Source organism: Cervus canadensis, chromosome 10, assembly GCF_019320065.1.
Source record: "Cervus canadensis isolate Bull #8, Minnesota chromosome 10, ASM1932006v1, whole genome shotgun sequence".
Classification (NCBI taxonomy): domain Eukaryota; kingdom Metazoa; phylum Chordata; class Mammalia; order Artiodactyla; family Cervidae; genus Cervus; species Cervus canadensis.
The window spans coordinates 44,431,744-44,449,890 of NC_057395.1; the positions used below are offsets into that span (position 1 = coordinate 44,431,744).

At 44.8% G+C, this 18,147-nt stretch overlaps 1 protein-coding gene across 7 annotated transcripts in view; it reads right to left on the reverse strand.

Annotated features, from left to right (window-relative positions):
- Positions 1-381: 381 nt before the first annotated feature.
- The window catches only part of TASOR2 (transcription activation suppressor family member 2), a 61,233-nt gene continuing 43,467 nt past the window's right edge, over positions 382-18,147 (reverse strand). For 6 of the 7 annotated variants that reach the window (XM_043479195.1, XM_043479199.1, XM_043479198.1 and 3 more), the window contains 9 exons: positions 17,633-17,875; positions 13,361-14,219; positions 11,049-11,478; positions 6,711-10,466; positions 4,305-4,430; positions 3,442-3,595; positions 2,511-2,616; positions 1,912-2,093; positions 382-1,542 (listed from right to left, as the gene is read on the reverse strand). In XM_043479195.1, the coding sequence (XP_043335130.1) occupies positions 1,424-1,542; positions 1,912-2,093; positions 2,511-2,616; positions 3,442-3,595; positions 4,305-4,430; positions 6,711-10,466; positions 11,049-11,478; positions 13,361-14,219; positions 17,633-17,875 (5,975 nt within the window). In that variant the 3' untranslated portion in view covers positions 382-1,423. The remainder of the gene's footprint in view (positions 1,543-1,911; positions 2,094-2,510; positions 2,617-3,441; positions 3,596-4,304; positions 4,431-6,710; positions 10,467-11,048; positions 11,479-13,360; positions 14,220-17,632; positions 17,876-18,147) is intronic. The other variant, XM_043479197.1, reaches the window with a different exon arrangement.

Here is an 18,147-nt window from a genome sequence, read left to right on the forward strand (position 1 = left end):
TTCGATTGTATTCCTCCTCCTAGGAAGACAACAAGCGAAGTTATTGGCACGTTGGGTTTAGTGGGGGCAGGATATCAAGCAGGTAAAGGACTTCCTAAGGGACTGGCCTAGCGTGACCCCAAGAAGGCAGGCCTGAGGGTGGGGCGGGGGGCGGTCCCAAGCTGTCCTCTGCTGGATCCTGCTGCTCTGGCCGCCTACACCTGGGATAGGGGAGCACCAGGCAGGTCTGTGGGGATGAGGCCAAAGGAGTGAGGCCACAGTGAGGTAAGTGGGAGCATTCCTCTGGAAGCAGCTTATTCTAAGTGGCCTAAAAAGTTTAAACTGCTATAAATCTTCCCTAACATTTTTTACTATAAAGTCATTGCAGAAGCAGTTGAATGATTTTTGGTTGTCTTTATTAAAAAAAAAAAAAATTAGTTACAAAAATCTTTGTTCCAAATAGATACTATGTATCGTACAAATGTTTTTTGCTTGGTTTTGAGTTTTAAAGATTATTGTAGAAATTATTTCTAATATAAATAAAAGATTATTTCTTCCTCAGAGGATTGATTTTGTAGTGCAGTATTTACATAAACTGAGTAAGTGAAAAGTGACAGTTCATAAATTTGTACCATTTAGGAAAAAACTATAATTTCATGTAGTGTAGCATGACTAACAGGAAATATAACCACTTAAGACTGTATGTGGTAAAACCTTTAAAACAGACTGTCACATGCATTACAGATGCATTTTTGACCCTAACATGCAAAAACAGAGCTACTGGTGTATAGGTGTATTTTTTGCTACAATTCAGTACACTTGTAAAATTCTTATTTTTAATGTTAAGTTCAATTAATAGCTTTGAAAGCATTCTGTTCAAAATGAAAATAATATTGAACACTGCAGTCCAAAGCTAATGAGTAAGTACAGTGCTACTGTGAACAAAGTCGTTCTAGCAACGTGTAAAACATGAAGGAAAACATTTCCCCAGGTTGCAAAACACTGATTTGAGATTTCAAAGATTTTCAAAGAAAAGGGAAAATACTAATTTGTTGTCGGCATCGTCGATGTCTAGGTAAGCTGCAGTTGAGCCACCTGGGTAAATACAAAATTGATAATTCTGTCTTTAAAACAAAATAACCAAGAACTGTTCCATAAGTAGGATGCTATCTACTGGGGAAGATATCCAGGAGTCTAGGTTACATTATCTTCTGTCTGCAAGTGAAAACGTTCATCATTTAGAAAGTAGTTATTCATTAGTGATACTTGAAAGTCCCCTTTATGCCAAACCAGCAGCAATTCCACCCCTAAATAAACACTTTAAATTTACAGCATGATAAGTAACATACAAAACAGTTTCTGAGCAAATGGTTTCTCATAGACACAGATGTCGGTATCTACCCCTGTCAATTCCGGCTCACATGGGAGTGTTTGGGAAGTGTTCTTACCAGTAGCTACTCCGAAATGGAGATGCTACTTTCTGTATATTTTCAATAAAGTCATTTACATCTGTCACAAGGATGCCACTGTTTTCAAAGACTTCTCTGGAGACCACAGGCTTTTCTGTAAAAAGAAAAATAACTGTTTTGGTGAACAGTTCATTAATGTGTATACAGCTTTTAAAGTAGCAGAGTCCCTTTTATAAAAACTACATGGGAGGGGAAGAAGGAGCCTGTGTCAAATGAAGAACAAAGTTGGAAACTTTGGGGTCAGCTGCCTCAGGGATGGGGTGCTAAAACCATTGATGGGCCTTCATTCCTTAAGACTTTAAAACCATAGATGGTTTCACTTAATAGACCTTTATCTAAGGAAATAAAATCTGCTCTACTCGCCCCAGCAGTAGGTGTGGTGTGTTCAGGCTGCCAGTGACTCCACCTGGAAGACCCATTTCCTGGCTGATGACAATCAGGTAGCACTAAGGCTGTGAATTACCTGTCAGGAAGACGGCAAACCTGGCGTGGATGTGCTGAACCTGCAGGTTCACCAGACATTTCAGATGCTCAGCTTTGGTTGATGGTCGAGAGTCACACTGGTGATAGTGAAGCAGCTCAATGATGTTTGCACTCTGATACGATTTCAATATTAAGTTCTTTTTATGTGCAATTGAATCCACTCTGAAAAATACAATGTTAAATTTAGATTAGTCTAAGTTTGTGAAAGGTTTTATTTTCCTGTATCTTAATTTTCAGTTTTATTTCTAGACTTTTTGTCTTCACTATAGTCAGTCATACTCCTTCCCCTTTCATCTGGTCTCCACTTGCTCCTGATCTTGAACCTTCCTCACCTCCCCTCTGAAGTGCTCTGCCCCGCCCTGGCAGCGCTGACTCTCAGGTCTGCTCCCTTGGTTCCTCTACTAAGTATACACCTTTCCCCAACCTCTGTGCTCAGCCATTTTCCCCTCAAGATCTTGTGCAAGTCTATGACCTTGTGGCAGCACTTGACCAGAGCTGGTCCAGAGCTCAGGGAGCACTTCCAGGTGAACTCAGTGGTTCCCCACCCACCCCAGGCCTCACCTTCCATGAAGGTCTTACCTCACATCTTCCTTTAGCTTTTTATTTTCCCTGTAGTGAAGCAACCACTTCCATCTTCCATTTCCATTTAGTTTTTCTAGGATTTTGACAATTTCCTTCAGTTGAACTAGAGATAGAACAAGTTTAACAAGAGAAGATGTGTTTTAGGATTGCTGGCTGTCTAGTCAAAGCCCAGTGATTTACCTTTAAGAAATAAGGCCCCGTGCTTGTGTGTTCACCATCACTGCCCCCTCTTTCACAGGGCAGGCTTCTCAACCCAGCCCTGCCCACTCATGCTGCTGCAAGGGAGGAGTAGAGGAAGGGCTGCAGTCATACTGACCATGGACATGGAGAAGTGGGTCCTGCTGCAGCAGGCTTCATAACAATCTATAAATATTTGCAACATTGATGGTCTAAGTTAAGGTTCAGTGCAGAAGTGGTATCCATATTTAGTTCTCATGTGCCATCAGAGCTGCAGAGACTTCGACTGTATATAAAGTGCTGCCCTGTGCTCTGACATCCTTCTGTGTCAGTCACTGCTCCAAGAGAAAGCAGATACGAGTGTTCAAGCAGGTAACTGAGCAGACTTGAGTAGTGGTTTTTAGATTTCTCTGGTATTGACAAGATGGGAGCGTTGATGGCAACAGAAATGGAGGGAAAAGGGCTCATTCTAAACAAATATGTAGCTGACGATTTGCCAAAGGGAGAAATTGAATATAACAATCTCTAATGCATAGGAATAGTTTAGCTGTATTACTGAGTGGTCTGACTGGTTAATGCAAAAGATGTTAAGAGCACAGTGCTTAGCACAGCATATGGCAGAAATTAAGCCCTCAGTATATGGTGACTGATGTTATTCTAAGTCGATAATTTCTATTTGATGAAATATTTGGGTCACTGGGCAAGGAGAAACTGATTTGACTATATAAAGAAAGGAAAATAAGAGACTCACCTAACGTTAAAGTCTCTAGTAGTTTGTCATCTGATACCACAAAGCCTCCTGTCCGAAGCAGCTCTTGGTAGGTGTCATTGAGGACATCTTCAGGGCTGTCGACTCCGGCAAAGACGACCCTGGGAAAGTGCTTCAGCTTCAGCAGAGAAGGGATCTGTAACATAAGAGGGTTCCCAGTGAAGACAGACTCATGGGGTCACTTCTGCCACTTTTACCCAAGGGCGTCCGGCCTCAAGAACAGCTGGAAATACCTTTAACCCTGACGACTGACCCGTTAATTACACAGTGGTCTCAACTCCAGAGGTGGGAGATGGAGTTTGGGACACCTGAGGTTTGGGAAGTGTATCAGCAGGTGGCAGGCTCACCACTGTCTCCAGCTCAGTGTCTGCTGTGGGTTCAGTTACTGCAGTCCTACTGCATCAGGTCCTACTGATGCAGGACTGTGCTTGTCGGCTCGACCTGGCACAATTACTTTTATTCAATTAATAGGTAACCATGGTAACAGAGAGTTAAGAAAATTTTCACAAGTCCTTTTAAAGCAAGACTTGGTTCTGTTAGATATCCAGAGGTGCAGATTTATATTTCAGGTGGAAAATCGGTCTCTCTTCATTGACATTCTCCCTTAGTTACTGTGAAGATGTTCCTAACTTGGAAACATAATTTGCCTGATGAATACCTTAGTAAATGACAACATTAGTATCAGCAGCACGGTATCTCAAACCCATTATCTTCCCACTTAGATTCAACAGTATCGGGTTTTAACCTCTCCCCTAAATAAAAAGGCAGTGATGAGGCTAATTTCAGAATAACATAAAAAATGCTCGGAATATATTTCTCTGTAAGAAGGTGACCTCCAAACCTACCTGATGCAGGTGGGATGCTATATCTTCATTTCTGATGATGACTAAAAGTGCACCTTTCTCTCTGTGAAATACTTGACAGAAATGCTGAGGTTCGATTTCTGTGTGACCTCCTTTCCTCAGGATATTCTGAAAGATTTGCAGATAGCTGCTATTTAAGAAAGGTACTTGCACAGAACTGTTACAAAACTGCTGACAGAAGATACATAAGAAAGCACATCTTAATTACTAATTTATGTCCTAATAAGGCACATAAATGGCAGTTTGTCTTTACTACTAGATGAGCACTTTATAATGAGTCTTTTATGTCCATATCAAAGGCTGATTCTTCCGAAACATCAAATACACATACTCCCTCTGAAGGGAGTCACCCTGGGGATGAAGATATTTACTTTAAAACTGCCGCCTCAGTCAGTGTTTCCCAGACTTTGACCAGCCCTGATGCCTGTGCACTGCTCTGAGTATCACTAGCGAGGGTGGATGCTGGAGAAGCCGGCAGACACTTGGACGGTGTAGGCTCTGGGGTGTGGGAGAGGTTGGGGTTACACTGGGTCTGGTTACCGGGGGTGAGGGGCACGGCTGTATCCCACAGAATGGCTCTGCAGTAAGCTTTGTTGGGAGGATAAGCCCGTGTAGTTAAAGAAGTTCCTCGACCTTGTTCTCTGATTTTGATGCTGTTTCTGTCTGGAGGATTCTGGAGGGTTGCCAGTAACACTGTCCATCATTTGTTATTTCTTTTATAAAAATAAAGTGTTGCTTTGGTCAGTCTCCATTGGATCTCAAGTCACCCTGAATTTTGACTTTCAATTCTTTATTCAAAATGTATGGTGATGCTAATACAACACTGTAAATCAACCATGTGCTAAGTTTCTCAGTTGTGTCCAACTCTTTGCAACCTGATGTAGCCTGCCAGGCTCCTCTGTTCATGGGATTCTCCAGGCAAGGATACTGGAGTGGGTTGCCATGCCCTCCCTCCAGGTAAATCAACTATACACCAATAAAAATCTAAAAGTAAAATGAAAAAAAGTATGGCAATGTATTTTCAAAAATACTCCTACAGACAAGATTTCTTTTAATAAAGAGCTCACTAAAATATCTAAGTAGCTAATATCATCCATCACTTCAGGAGTAAATGGGGCCTGACACTCCATCGATGCTCTGGGACACACGAATTTTCCAGGAGAGCTTTCTGAGGTACAAACACTGCTCCTGATTACACTTTATTCGCTAATGTATTTTACAACGTGTCCACTTGCTCACTTGAATAACACACTATTTGTTATTTTCTGTTGTAAGTAGTGGTCATGTGACAAAATATTACCATGAAACAATACAGTCACTGTTGAAACAAGTGTGTTATCTAGAAGTATTCCTGCTATAAATAAACTAACATTCTTCCAGTTGCTCCCGTATGGAAACCAGCGTCACTTGCACTCTGCTGAGGACATAAGAACCAAGATATTAGACTGCTACTTTTGAGAGGGAAGCAAGAAGAAAGTAAGTGTTCTCACTGTGGCAGAACAGGGACTTGGCCCTGACTCATGTCAGCACATGTCAAGGTACGGCTATGCACTCAGCCAAAGAAAATCAACTCTAATTCAAGGTTAAAAAAAATTATTTCCAGATTACTTTTGGAGGTGAAACACCTTCCAAAAAAGACTGAAGGCCATTTCACGCTGTATTTTTTTCAACAAAACTGCTTCCCAAAATGGTGTGGAAATGGGAGCAATGATGGGGGTTGAGGAGACCACATCTGGCAGCCATCTGTGAAAAACCATGGACAGCAAGAGGAGCCTTGGTCGGGAAAAATACCAGTTACACAGAAGATCAGATTTCACAAATTTGGAAAAAATAAATACTTCGAAATCATATTTAAATGATACAAAATTGGAGCCATCAGCGTCTCCCAGGACACTGTTCCCGGCTCAGCCACCTGGGGAGCTTCGTGAGGCTGCTCTCTCTCACTCAGCCACCCTCTGGGCGCTGGCGGTGGGGAGACATTCTCTATAGCGTGGCTGCTCTTTCAGAAGCACTTCTCAGCGCCTTCCAGGGGCCTGGGGTGGCTGTCTCAGTGCTGCTGTGTGATCCTTTGACCCGACGGTGACCACTACGCTCTGGGAGGCCCCCTCTACCCTTTGGGGAGCCTCCTCAGGCCCAGAGGTGCTCAGTGACTGTGACACGCCCACACTGACTGACTAGGCTGACGGGGAGGACGCCCAGGGGGCAGGCATACAGGACCTTGCCCTGCTCTGTGGCGGCCTCGGGGACAGGGAAGGACTGAGCTGAGAAGGTGAAACACCACACTGTGGCTTTCTGAAGCCGAGAATGCTGTATTATTTAAAAAACAAAAACAAAAACTTGGACCCGCAATCAAAATAATAAAAACTGGAGAAAAATCTCGCATCTTACCTTTGTTCTTACAAAGAAGGACTTGTCTTCTGTCTCCACGAGGTGGAAGAGGAAGGTGCTAGAACATGCCTCCCTCACCACTCGCTCCAGCTTGACGCGCAGGCTGGAGCACAGGTCGGCCACCAGGTCCTCATAGGAGGCGGGCTGCGGGCCGCAGACACACAGCTCGCGGGGAACGGCTGCTCCCAAAGCCACAGGCGGCTCCGTGTCCTGGACCACCTGGCGGCTGCTCAGCATCACCTTGTTGAACTCGGCATACTCGCTGAGAATGACAGCGATGTCGTTGCGCGAGTCTTTCAATGTACTGTTGTTGTATTTCAGCTTGTGGAGGTGGAAGGACGCTGTCTGATTCTGGTCTGAGTTTGTGAGGTGATTTCTACTGTGGCCACACCTCTTCTTCCAGGAGGAGGGGCAGTCCACATGGTTAGGCATCTGATGCACGATCGTCACCATGAGAGGACTCCTGCTTCGGGAGGCGGGAGGCAGCCCCGGGCATGTGGGCATTGGGGTCCCATGGAAAGCCCCTGTGGTGACCTGGGCTGGGGGCTCCTTTGGAAAGGTGCCGGGCAAAAGGACAGAATGCCGAGCGGCTCCCATCTTCACAATTTGTTTCAGTTTGTGTGCAAAACGCAGGTGCTCCAGATCTAAAGTGTTCTGGGTGAGATCGTCTGCCCCTTGCCAGGCGTCTGCCCAGGAGCTGAGCAAGCCGCACGGGGCAGTGCCGGTGGGGCGCCGCCTTAAGCCGTGCAGGGTTCTTGGGGTGTCTCTGAGCTTTCTGGTCACAGTGAAGTTGGCGTAGCTCCTGGGGACCCCACAGACATCTCGGATTTGGACGTAACAGGGCATACACGTAGCTTCCTTCTTTAGTCCACCCAGCCGACTTCTGGGAGGAATGCTGCTCTCCAGCCCTGGAACTTGGCTTGCGTAGCCCCAGTTGTGATCACTGGTGTTCAGGCTCAGGAAAGAGTTGTAACTGTCTTTGGATGCACCTTCTCTTTTCCCAGTGTGGCCATATTGTGAAGCACAGGACTCTTCTGTGTTGTATCTGGGGTGTCCATACTCACCCAGAGAGTCCTGATCCGAGTCTCCAGAAAGGGGTTCATAGTAGATGTCAGAGAGCACGCCCACACCCATGCCTCCACCTGTGCCTGCCTCGCCCACACTCCCACCTTGCAACTGCTCTTCAGAGACCCCACCAGCGGGAGGTGCGCCAGATCGGGGAGCAAAGGACGCAGGGGGCTCTGGACCGGCACTCTCGCCATGGCCTGCAGTACCCGGGTGAGCATCAGCCTGCAGATACGTGGGGAGAAGTCCGCCACGGAGCAGATCCCACACTGCACACGGGGACCCCTCCTGCAGCGGGCAGGCTGGCTCCTGTCTGCCTTGTGGAGAGGTGGCGAGCAGCTGGGGGCCGGCACCTCCAGGATCCACGGCTCTTCCCTGTAACTCGGCTCCACTATTCTCACTGTCGAGCAGATGGGTCATCCTGACGATAGGGACTTCCTGGGTCGGTAACCCTGTCCCCGTGTTGCTGGGGCCTGCGCTGTGGGCTGCAGTGGGCCCGCCCAAGGGGAGCGTAGGCTTGGGGAGCTCTGGGTGCCCGTGGGTCTGTGCACCCTCCGCTCCAGCAACTGGGTCGGAGCGCAAGGACTTAACCAGGATGTAACAGCATTCGTGTGTTTTCACATCACTGCTCAAGACGTCTTCAGGAAGGCTCTGAGTGCTGGTCACCACAGCACTTGGTGTGGCTGTAGAAACATACATGTCAGCAGAAGACTTGTTTTCAGGGATCTCTGCAGGACTGAAAGGCTCACTGGTCTCCAGGACACGATGATATGGGTGGGGGCTGCAGGTCTCCACACCCGTGGGCTGCAGTGGGTGCCCTGACGATACCAGGTTTTCTAGAGAACCTCCGTACGTGACAGTGCAGGCAGGCTGGGTTACCATGGCATCACAGTCTGGCCTCTTTCCTGAGAGAGAGAAGCCCTCCCCACATTTACTCGGGCCAGTTTCCTGAGTGATGTCACCAGGAAGGATTAAGAATCTACCTTTTTTTCCTGCGTGGTTCTGTAATCGTAGAGGCATTTCAGCAGAAAATTGCATCTGCTGTACCTGAGCTGAGTTATCCTGTTCCATTGGACAGGTGGCAGCAACAAGAGAACTTTCCTTTTCTGTTACGGCCAAATCTCCTGACTCGACCTTGGAGAGCCTGGCGCTTTTCTCACCGAGCGCATCACAGTGATTCAGACCACGTGGAGATGTGGCCTGAGCTGGTGGTGCTTCTTCCACTGGTGCCTGGGGGTCAGGGCTGGAAGCTGGTGACACTTCTTCAATCAAGGAACTGAACGGGAAGTCAGAGGCAAGGTGAACTTCCTCCGCAACCTCCAGGGTACACGTTTCTTTAGAAAGTATGAAAGCCACTGTCTGTAAATCACCACCTTTTCCCTCTTTGTTTTCTGCTGGTTTCACACATGTGTTAGCAGCAGAGCTCACGTCTCTGTTTTCTATGGAAGGAACCTCTTCGGGCACAGATATTTCCTCTGCCATCTCCTGAAGGCCTACGCGGGGTAGCGGGGCCTCCCGCAGTTGCTCCACTTCACCAATGGGCGCTTCTTCCCTAGGACTCATGGGTGGTGATAGGGTGAGAGTGAGGTCAAGGTTGGAATCCTCCTCTGATACCTTGAGGCTGACCTCCTCTCTATTCACAGACAGGCCTGCTTCTTTGGTAAATGTGGAATTAAATGATTGAAAACTAATATTTTCACTGTTTAGACCACTCTTGTCCTTCTTTAGTTCTGAAGAGCCACACAGAGTATTCTTTATTGATGCGATGTAGTTAAGGGAATCCTTTTTTCCCAAGGGGGCAGAGGCTGACGATGGAACTACCTCAACCTGGGACGGCTCTATTATTTCTTCTGAAGAGATGCTTAAGAGATTCTGTGTTGGGAGAAGGAATTCTTGAGAGAGTTTCATTTCTCCTCTGGGTAACGAGTAATTTGAACTTTTAGCCAATGGTAACGCTTCTGTTACCATGGGATTATCAGATGGTGAAAGTGAGCCTGCCATAGCCTGTCCCTTCTGTAAGGAACATGTTTCTTCAGCAAGTGTCTCTCTACACACTGATGAGGCATGGAGGTACTGAGTGCCCTTTTGTCCTGACACCGCCAGTGAGGGGTTGTCCCCAAGGGCCTGCATCTGTGACTTTTCAAATGTGGACACGGGATGTCTAAGGCTTGCAGCAGGTGACACCTGTTTAGTCAACTCCACGTTAAAGGCTGTAGGTTTGTCAGCTCTGTTGACAGCTTCTGTCTGTACTGGCACATAGGCACTTTTTTCCAAAGTGAGCGTGACTGGTTCCAGATTAATCATCACGTATCCCATATCACCCTTCCCCTCCAACAACGGCTGACATTCTTTGTTTATGGGGCTGCTACACCGGATAAGGCCCTGCAGAGCATCTGCTTCTGTTTCCCTTTGTGCATGAAAAATATCAACTTTGCTCTCAAGGGTGCTATACACAGACTTCTGACAAATCATTGATGGACTGCTGATCTCATCATAAGTCTTGTTGGCAAATGTGGTTTGTGGGGCAGTATCATTACAAGAGGTCACTTGTGTGTTATTAAGAGGCTCAAAGGTTTTATCTTCACCAGCAACAGAAGGTCCATTAGCTTGACTGCTTCCAATGCTAGGAGGCACAAGATTGGAAGTCTCCAGTTTACCTGATGACTCTTGTTCAGCTTTCCCCCTAATTATCTGAAATGATTAAAGCAAAAGAAATAAATTTAAAAAAAACCAAGATTCTAAAATACATAGTTTTTAAAAAAGAATTTACATATGTGAAGAACAGACAACGATTTTAGCTAGCTCTGTCCTTTTGAATCTTCACTGGGTGGAAATCAAGCACTCTCTTTCCTCTCTTCTTACATAGGCTTAAAATACACCCAAGAGAGATTTTTTTTAAACACACACACACACAAGGGCTCCAATAAACACTATTCTAGGTAAGACATAATAAGTATTATTCAGCTCAGAGAGAATAAGTAATTGGCCCCAAATCATACTACTAAAAAGCTACATAATTATGGCTGGCTCCTAGATCATCTGACCCTTATGATTTTTTTCCTACTTTCATTTCTTCAATCAGGATGGTAGGTAAGCTCCAATAGCACACAACATGGAGTCTGAAAACTTAAAGTTTTTTGCCTTATAATTCTCTACACAGTTAGAGAATCCACTTTCCTGAAAGAAATCAATACCTTGTTTTGAAAGTGATTTTATGTACAAAAAAATTTCTTCAAAAGTTATACAGCATTTTTAGTATTCAGCTTTACTGACCTCGTTATTATAAGAACAGATGAAATTCTGGCTTTCTGGGCTTTCCTGGTGACCCACTGTTGCAAACATTTCTTTCTGTTCATTCTGCACCCAGAGCTCCAGGCCTCTCACGGGAGGCAGCTTTGTGAAAGGACGCATGGGGTTGGAGCCAGGGCAGGACACCTCAGCTGCACAGCCTCTGGGAGCCTCGCTGGCCTCCAGCAGAGGATCTAAGGAGTACCTCTCTACCCCGGAGGGCTCCTCAATTTCACCAAACTCAAATGACTCTAGTGTGCTATTTATGGACACATATTTTGCTGGGTTGCTGTGTTCTACGACTTTCCGGGATGACCGCACAACTTTGTTCTGTCTGCTGTAGAACAGAGCCACCCACATATGCAGCAGAAGCTTCACCTCTTCCACGTTATCCGGTAAATCAGTATTCCAGGGCCTGAGGGTTTAAAGAAGGAACAAATGAAAATCATTGAAGATGACTCTTTTAGATGACTGTCATATCATAAAGCAAGTGCCTTCATTATTAACCTTAGTTTTTATGTTCAGTTTTCTTTTAAAAGTTACATGAGCATGAAATAAAAATAAGACAAAAACGAAGTTGATTTAACAAATAATTACAATGCATCTCATCCCTTCTTTTTACAGAGACAGAGCAAGGAGCTGGAAATCAGAGTTTTAAGTGACTTCTTTCAAAACACAAACTCTGTGAGTGGAAGAACCATGATCATAACACAGGCCTCTGGGTCTTCCCAGTGCACCAGCCCTGAGCACTTGTCTCATGCATCTAACCTGGGCTGGTGATCTGTTTCACCCTTGATAGTATAGTTGTTTCAATGCTATTCTCTCGGGATGGGGAACACATGTAAATCCATGGCTGATTCATGTCAAGGTATGACAAAAACCACTACAATATTGTAAAGTAATTAGCCTCCAACTAATAAAAATAAATGAAAAAAAAAAAAAAGAATATTAACTCTAAAGAAAAAAAAAAGAACACAGGCCTTCCCACTCTGAGCCTGGGGCTCTCCCCAGGTTCAATGCGAGCTCTCCTGGGACAAAACAGACACCTTATGTGAATAATGGCTTCAGTGACTTCCCAAATACTTATCTCCTGGCTTCCAGAAAGTCTGGCCAACTCATTTCTTTTCTAATTCTACATGTCTAACAGTTGGGAAGTCTGAAGATTAAAGTAATCAGGTAGTTCAGCAGAACTGCACTATTTTCATATCCCAGCTTTGAAGACTCTCCTGAAACCAGAAGGAGACAGAACACACTTCTGGCAATGTGCCAGGCCAAAGAACAGCAGAGTGAGTGCAATGAGTCAGAGGGGTTACAGAGCGGGGCTTCAGTGAAGCAGGGTTCAGGGAAAGGAAGTGACCCTCCTGAGCAAGTGCAGGCTCTTAGGTGTGAGCTGGTCCTGGAGTGAGGAGAGCAGTCCGACGGAATTCAGGGCCCCGCACAAGCATTGTCCCCCTGCCAGGAGCTGAGGTCACAGGCCAATGCTCACTACTAACAGCGGTAGTCACTGTTCAGTACCAGCCTGTCACCGTGCAAACCCTCATCACATGGCTATTACTAAACTCGTTAAAAGCATTGCCCACAGACTGTCACCCTTCCCAGCTGTCATCTGGACACTGGTGAGAAATGTAGACTCTTCAGGCTCTACCCCAAACAGAGTCAGAACCCACAGTTCAGTGAGCTCCCAGGTTGAGTATCAGGAAGGGCCAGAAGTGCTGTTCTGAGAGCTGGGGGAGCCTTGACTCCACACGGAGGCTGGTCCACGCTCCAAAGCCAGTGCTCTTAGCTCTCCGCTATTCTGCCTTGGTCCCTAAGGAAGATTTCTAGAACAACCCCATGTAAATGTGCTCACTCACAGCAATGTGACCAACCTGACAAGCTACAAGTTTTGTTTTGTTTTTTAAATTATTTATTTACTGATTTGGCTGCACTGGGTCTTAGTTGAAGAACATGGGATCTAGTTCCCTGACTAGGGATTGAACCTAATCCTAATCCTGCTTGGGGAAGGAGGAGTCTCAGCCACTGGACCACCATGGAAGTCCCCAAGTAATTCTTTAAATGTTTCTTCTGCAATTCAGTCTGCAAAGCATTACTCCCTTACCTCACTATTTTCCACCAAGATCTTATTTCATATTACAATTCAAGGACCAGAAAGACTCATGAAGGAGCATCTCAGTGATCCACTCTCAGTATTAATCCCCATTTACTGGATTTTACACCCTTCTTTCTCCTTCCTCAGACTGAGCACAGCATCCCTTCTCCCTGCATCGAGGTATCTACCCAGTGTCGCCCCTACTCACCCATGCAGTGCTCTGACCACAGTCTTCTCCAGCGGGTTGTTGGTGTACTTGCTGTCTAAGCTGAAAGAGTAATCTGCTTCGCATGTGAACGTGACCTTAAAGGAGCCGTCACAGCAGAACACCGTGTGCGAGGAGCAGCAGAAGTCCTGCGGGCCAGTGGGCAGCAACCTGCCCCTGTGCCTAAAGGCCAGGGCCATGGAGAGCTTCTGTAGCGGGGACGTCATCGTCGGGCGCAGGAAGGGTATAACCTTCCCCACGGGGGTCCCCATGTCAGAGCCTTTGGTGCTGCTCTTGGCAAAGGCCAAGCCTGGGCCCCCCCTCTTTGAATGTTCTGCGAGGAGCAGGGCGTAGGAATGCTCCGCAGCCACGAAAGAGGTCTGGCTTGCATTGGAACTCTCATGAGTCTCCTTGGGAAGTGCTGGCTGGGCTTCTGCAGGGGCCCAACTGCCAGGATCCACGCTCTCTTCCTCTGGGCTGACCATGGGGTCTGAAGACAGATTACTCTGGTCAGAGGAGGGCTTGGGTAATGGCCCACCTTTCTGACTTTTAACTCCTCTGTGGTATTCGTGGTCTGATGTCCCATGCAAAAGCTGTTCTTTAGAAAGTGGAACACTGTTTTGCGGCAGCTCCAGGGAGCAGGGGAGGTTTCTGGGCTCGGGGGATGGCGTGCTGGAGGTAGCAGCACTCAGAGCCAGGTCGGCCAGCATGTTTAGGGCCTGGGAGTCACAGCCGACAACAGAGGTTTCAGTCAGGGCTTTTGGGGCCACTGTGACATGTTCTGGTTGGGCTGTATTTATGCTAATAACATCTTGACCACTGGAAATTTCTGATTGAAGCTGTAAAGCAGTTTCTCCTTTGGCTTCAGTGTAAGAGAAAAAAACACAAATAAAATTTGATTTCCATAGAACTAATTCTTTGTTGTATTACTATGGCTCAATGAAAGTGAACAGTTAAGGGGACATATTCAAGAAAAACTTCTTAGTATGTTGCAAGGTTTGTATTAAGTTTTTATTATCAGACTGAGGTCTTGTCCAGTTCCCTGAGGCTTTATAATGTGTTTTCCAGAGGAACAAGCCCTAAGGAGTATGCATATTAATTTAAAAAGAAATCACCCTTTGAAACTGCATGTACTGATCTACACACAAGGCATACTGCTCAGCTAGAGAAATATACAAAGACAAAAAAAAAAAAAAACCCCAAAAACAAGAAAACAAGACTTCTGCCTTCAGACGGCTTACAGTCTAGTGAGAATCTAAGAGTTTCTAAGTTTAAAGTGTATATTATAGAATTTTAACGTACTTCCTTAGAAATCATTTCACAAGTCATTACAGAATCACCTAAGTTCAAAATAGAGACGATTTTAACCATACTGATGTTTAATTATAATGTTATGATAAGAATAAAACATGAGAACTGTTTTAAGAATATTCTGAATTGCCAATTAACTTCAAGTTTTAAAACTTCAGTTTTAACATTGAAAATATTTCTTCTCTGCTCTGCAAAAAAGCAAATCTCTTTACCTACTGATAATTCTTTCAGCAGGTAGTCAAATCTCCCCATGTGCCTCTGGTCAGAAAACACATGCTCAGGTGGTTTACTTGCCTTCTTAAAAGCGGTTATCACGAAGGACAAAGCTCACAACAGAACTAGGCAGTAAGTCCCTGTAGCAGGTGGCTGGATGGACAGAAAAGCCAACTGTGCCCCCCTCTTTATAATTAGTAGTAGCAGGTCTGACATGAATTACCAACCTGTCTCCAAAGGCCAGTGACAATACGTTTACATAGGAAACTCTGGCTTATGAGGTCATCAAACAGAAAGATGAGAGTGTGAATATGGTGAGTAGGGTGGAATTAATCAAGCACTGCCCAGTTTGTATTTAACATACAAAGCTCCAAGGGAGTGAGGTGGGAGAAAGTGACCCAGAGAGTTGTCTCATGAGCCCCCTGGGTGTACTGGAAACATGAAATCCATTTTAGGATCGATATGTCTGCTGACAGTTCATTCTATCCTTTAATACCATGGCTCTTACACCGAGTGCCATTCTGTATAGAATCAAGCGAAAGAGTCCATTTTAATAAGTATGTGTCATTTCAGGTAACAGAGAAGGCACTGGTGACTCACTTTAGTACTCTTGCCTGGAAAATCCCATGGACGGAGGAGTCTGGTGGGCTGCAGTCCATGGGGTCGCTAAGAGTCAGACACGACTGAGCGACTTCACTTTCCCTTTGCCCTTTCATTCATTGGAGCAGGAAACGGCAACCCACTCCAGTGTTCTTGCCTGGAGAATCCCAGGGATGGGGTAGTCTGGTGGGCTGCCGTCTATGGGATCGCACAGAGTCGGACACGACTGAAGCGACTTAGCAGCAGCAGCAGCATTTCAGGTAAATCACTTAAGTGACTTGTTAGACATTTTCAATTCATTAAAAATACAATACTGATTATCTCTTTTTAAGAAATATACATAAGAAGATGCCAAATGAATTATAAAGATATAGAGATTTCAATAAATAAAAACTATACTGAAAACTTTAAAAAGGACAGAAAACCACTACTTTCAGTAACAAAATGACTAAGCCTTCTTAAACTCTAATATTTCTTTTTTTTTCTTTCAGTGTTACTTTTCTTTTAAATTCTTTGTTTTTTCTAATATTTCAAGTAAAAGAAATGAAGCAGATTAAGACATAAAAGAAAAATTAAGACATTATTTAAAAGGTGGTAATCTTACAATTTTAACTTGGAATATGGCTGCAGGATGTATACAGACATTTGCAATACAAATCAGCCTTTTCCTGAATGCACATTGTGAAAACTTTGCATTTGCTGCCAATGCCATCATACACCTCCACTAATGGACTAGCCTGCAAGTATCTGGAGGCCAGTTCAGCACAAGAAATTCTAACGACATGGCATTATGTATGTGTCTATGCTCATCCTGTCTATAAACTAATTGGAAAGACAGGACCAAGACACACTAGATGACTGGAACAGTATGTTCTCAAAAGCCCAAAAGGAACTGAAAGAAAGGAGAGATGAGTGCAGATCAGAGCCCCAGGAAACGCCTCCATGTGACTGAGCTGAGCACAGGCGATGCACAGCAGTGACCCCAGATGTGGAGTGTGGGAGCCTGGCACGGGGAAACGGCAGGGGAGAGACATGGAGCCTTGGGGAGACTACCTTGTGATCGCCTGGGGTGACAAGCAGAGTCAGCGTTTGGTATGACTCTCTATAGGCTGTACAGTGATGATATTTCAGGACATCTTCAGTCATAAACAACTTTAAACAAACTGAGGAAAGGGACTTCCCTACAGGTCCAGTGGTTAAGACTCCGTGCCTCCAATGTGGGGTCACAGGTTTTGTTGCAGTGAGGTGCACTTGAAAACTTTAAAAAAAAAAAAAAAAAAAGAGGAAAGAAAAAACCAAGCTCATCGGTAACACCATCACATCAACAAAAGTTTCCTTCCCTGAATTCCACCTAAGATTTTTTAAAAGTCTAAAGATAGATAAGAGAGAAAGAAGAATCATGAGATTAGACAGAAAACTGATAGGATTACAAAGGTATGAGGAAATGAAGGTTTTTCTAAACAAGAAACAGCACCATATAGCACAACAGGACTCAAGACTGAAGGCCCTGTAAATGGCACAGGTCTTGCCAAGTGGTGGGGGCTGCACTGCACTCAGAGAGCATGGGCATGAGAGCGGCGTGCAGCAAGGTGAAGAGCCAAGGCCATGATGACTTGAGAACTTTCCAGTGATGAGGAGCTTCCAGCAGGTGGAACACAGAAGCTCACATAAGGAGATTCCATTATCCTCTTCCACAAATGCAGAAGTAAATAAACTTAATGCCTCTTAAGACCAAATACAGCACTCTGGATTCTTGACTGCTTTGAACCACCTCTTTATAGTTCCCTCTGGGCAGACTTTTAACTTCTTTTTATAACTGATTATGGTCCAGAAAAGTACTGCCATATGCTACCTGCTTGTGAATTTAGTCACTTAAAAAGACCATTTATACTTTAACTCTGGTAAACTGTTCCTGTTCAGGCTTTCTGCAAACTGAAAAGTAGGTTTTACTTAGTAAAGGCATGAATCTTCACACCTTCCTAATTGATTCACGACAGGAAACCAAGTTACTTGTCCTGTCAGAGTCTGAACTACAGAAGACAGCAAGAACCTGACAGACTTCAGCTGATCTCATACTGGTCAACATACTATCTTGCAATCTCGATTAGTCTGTATTGTGGTGTTGAGATATATAGGAAGTATGTTTCTTACCAGGTTGTGGCTGTTTTCTGAGTCTTGGATTCTGATTGCCTTTTACTATATTTACCCTCTGTTTTTGTGGAGATTTCTTCGTGGGTGGCTTAGCCGTTGGAACAGGGGTGTCTGGAGAGGTCTCTCGTCTCCTTGCCCTTTTAGCATTCGTTGCCACTGGAACATCTTTAGAACTAGGAGCTTCTTGGGCTTTCCTATCCAGTTTGGTTATCTGCACAAACTGTGCAGTCAGCACTTCAGCACCTTATGCAGAAAAGACACCGTTTTTTAAGAGGTGGGGGCTCACATATTTATCAGCATAGCTTTCTCCTTTGATTTCTTATGTTGGGTGGGGGATAACTTTAGTAATGGGGAATAAAATATAAAATTTGGAATAATTCATTAACAATTTTTTTTTTAACAAAGCAAGAGTTAAAAAGCTCTCACATAAGTATAAAAATATGAACTTGTTAAGTTTGGTCTATCTATCCAGATTAGAAGAAAATATCAGAGTAATAACTTTATAAAAATAAAAC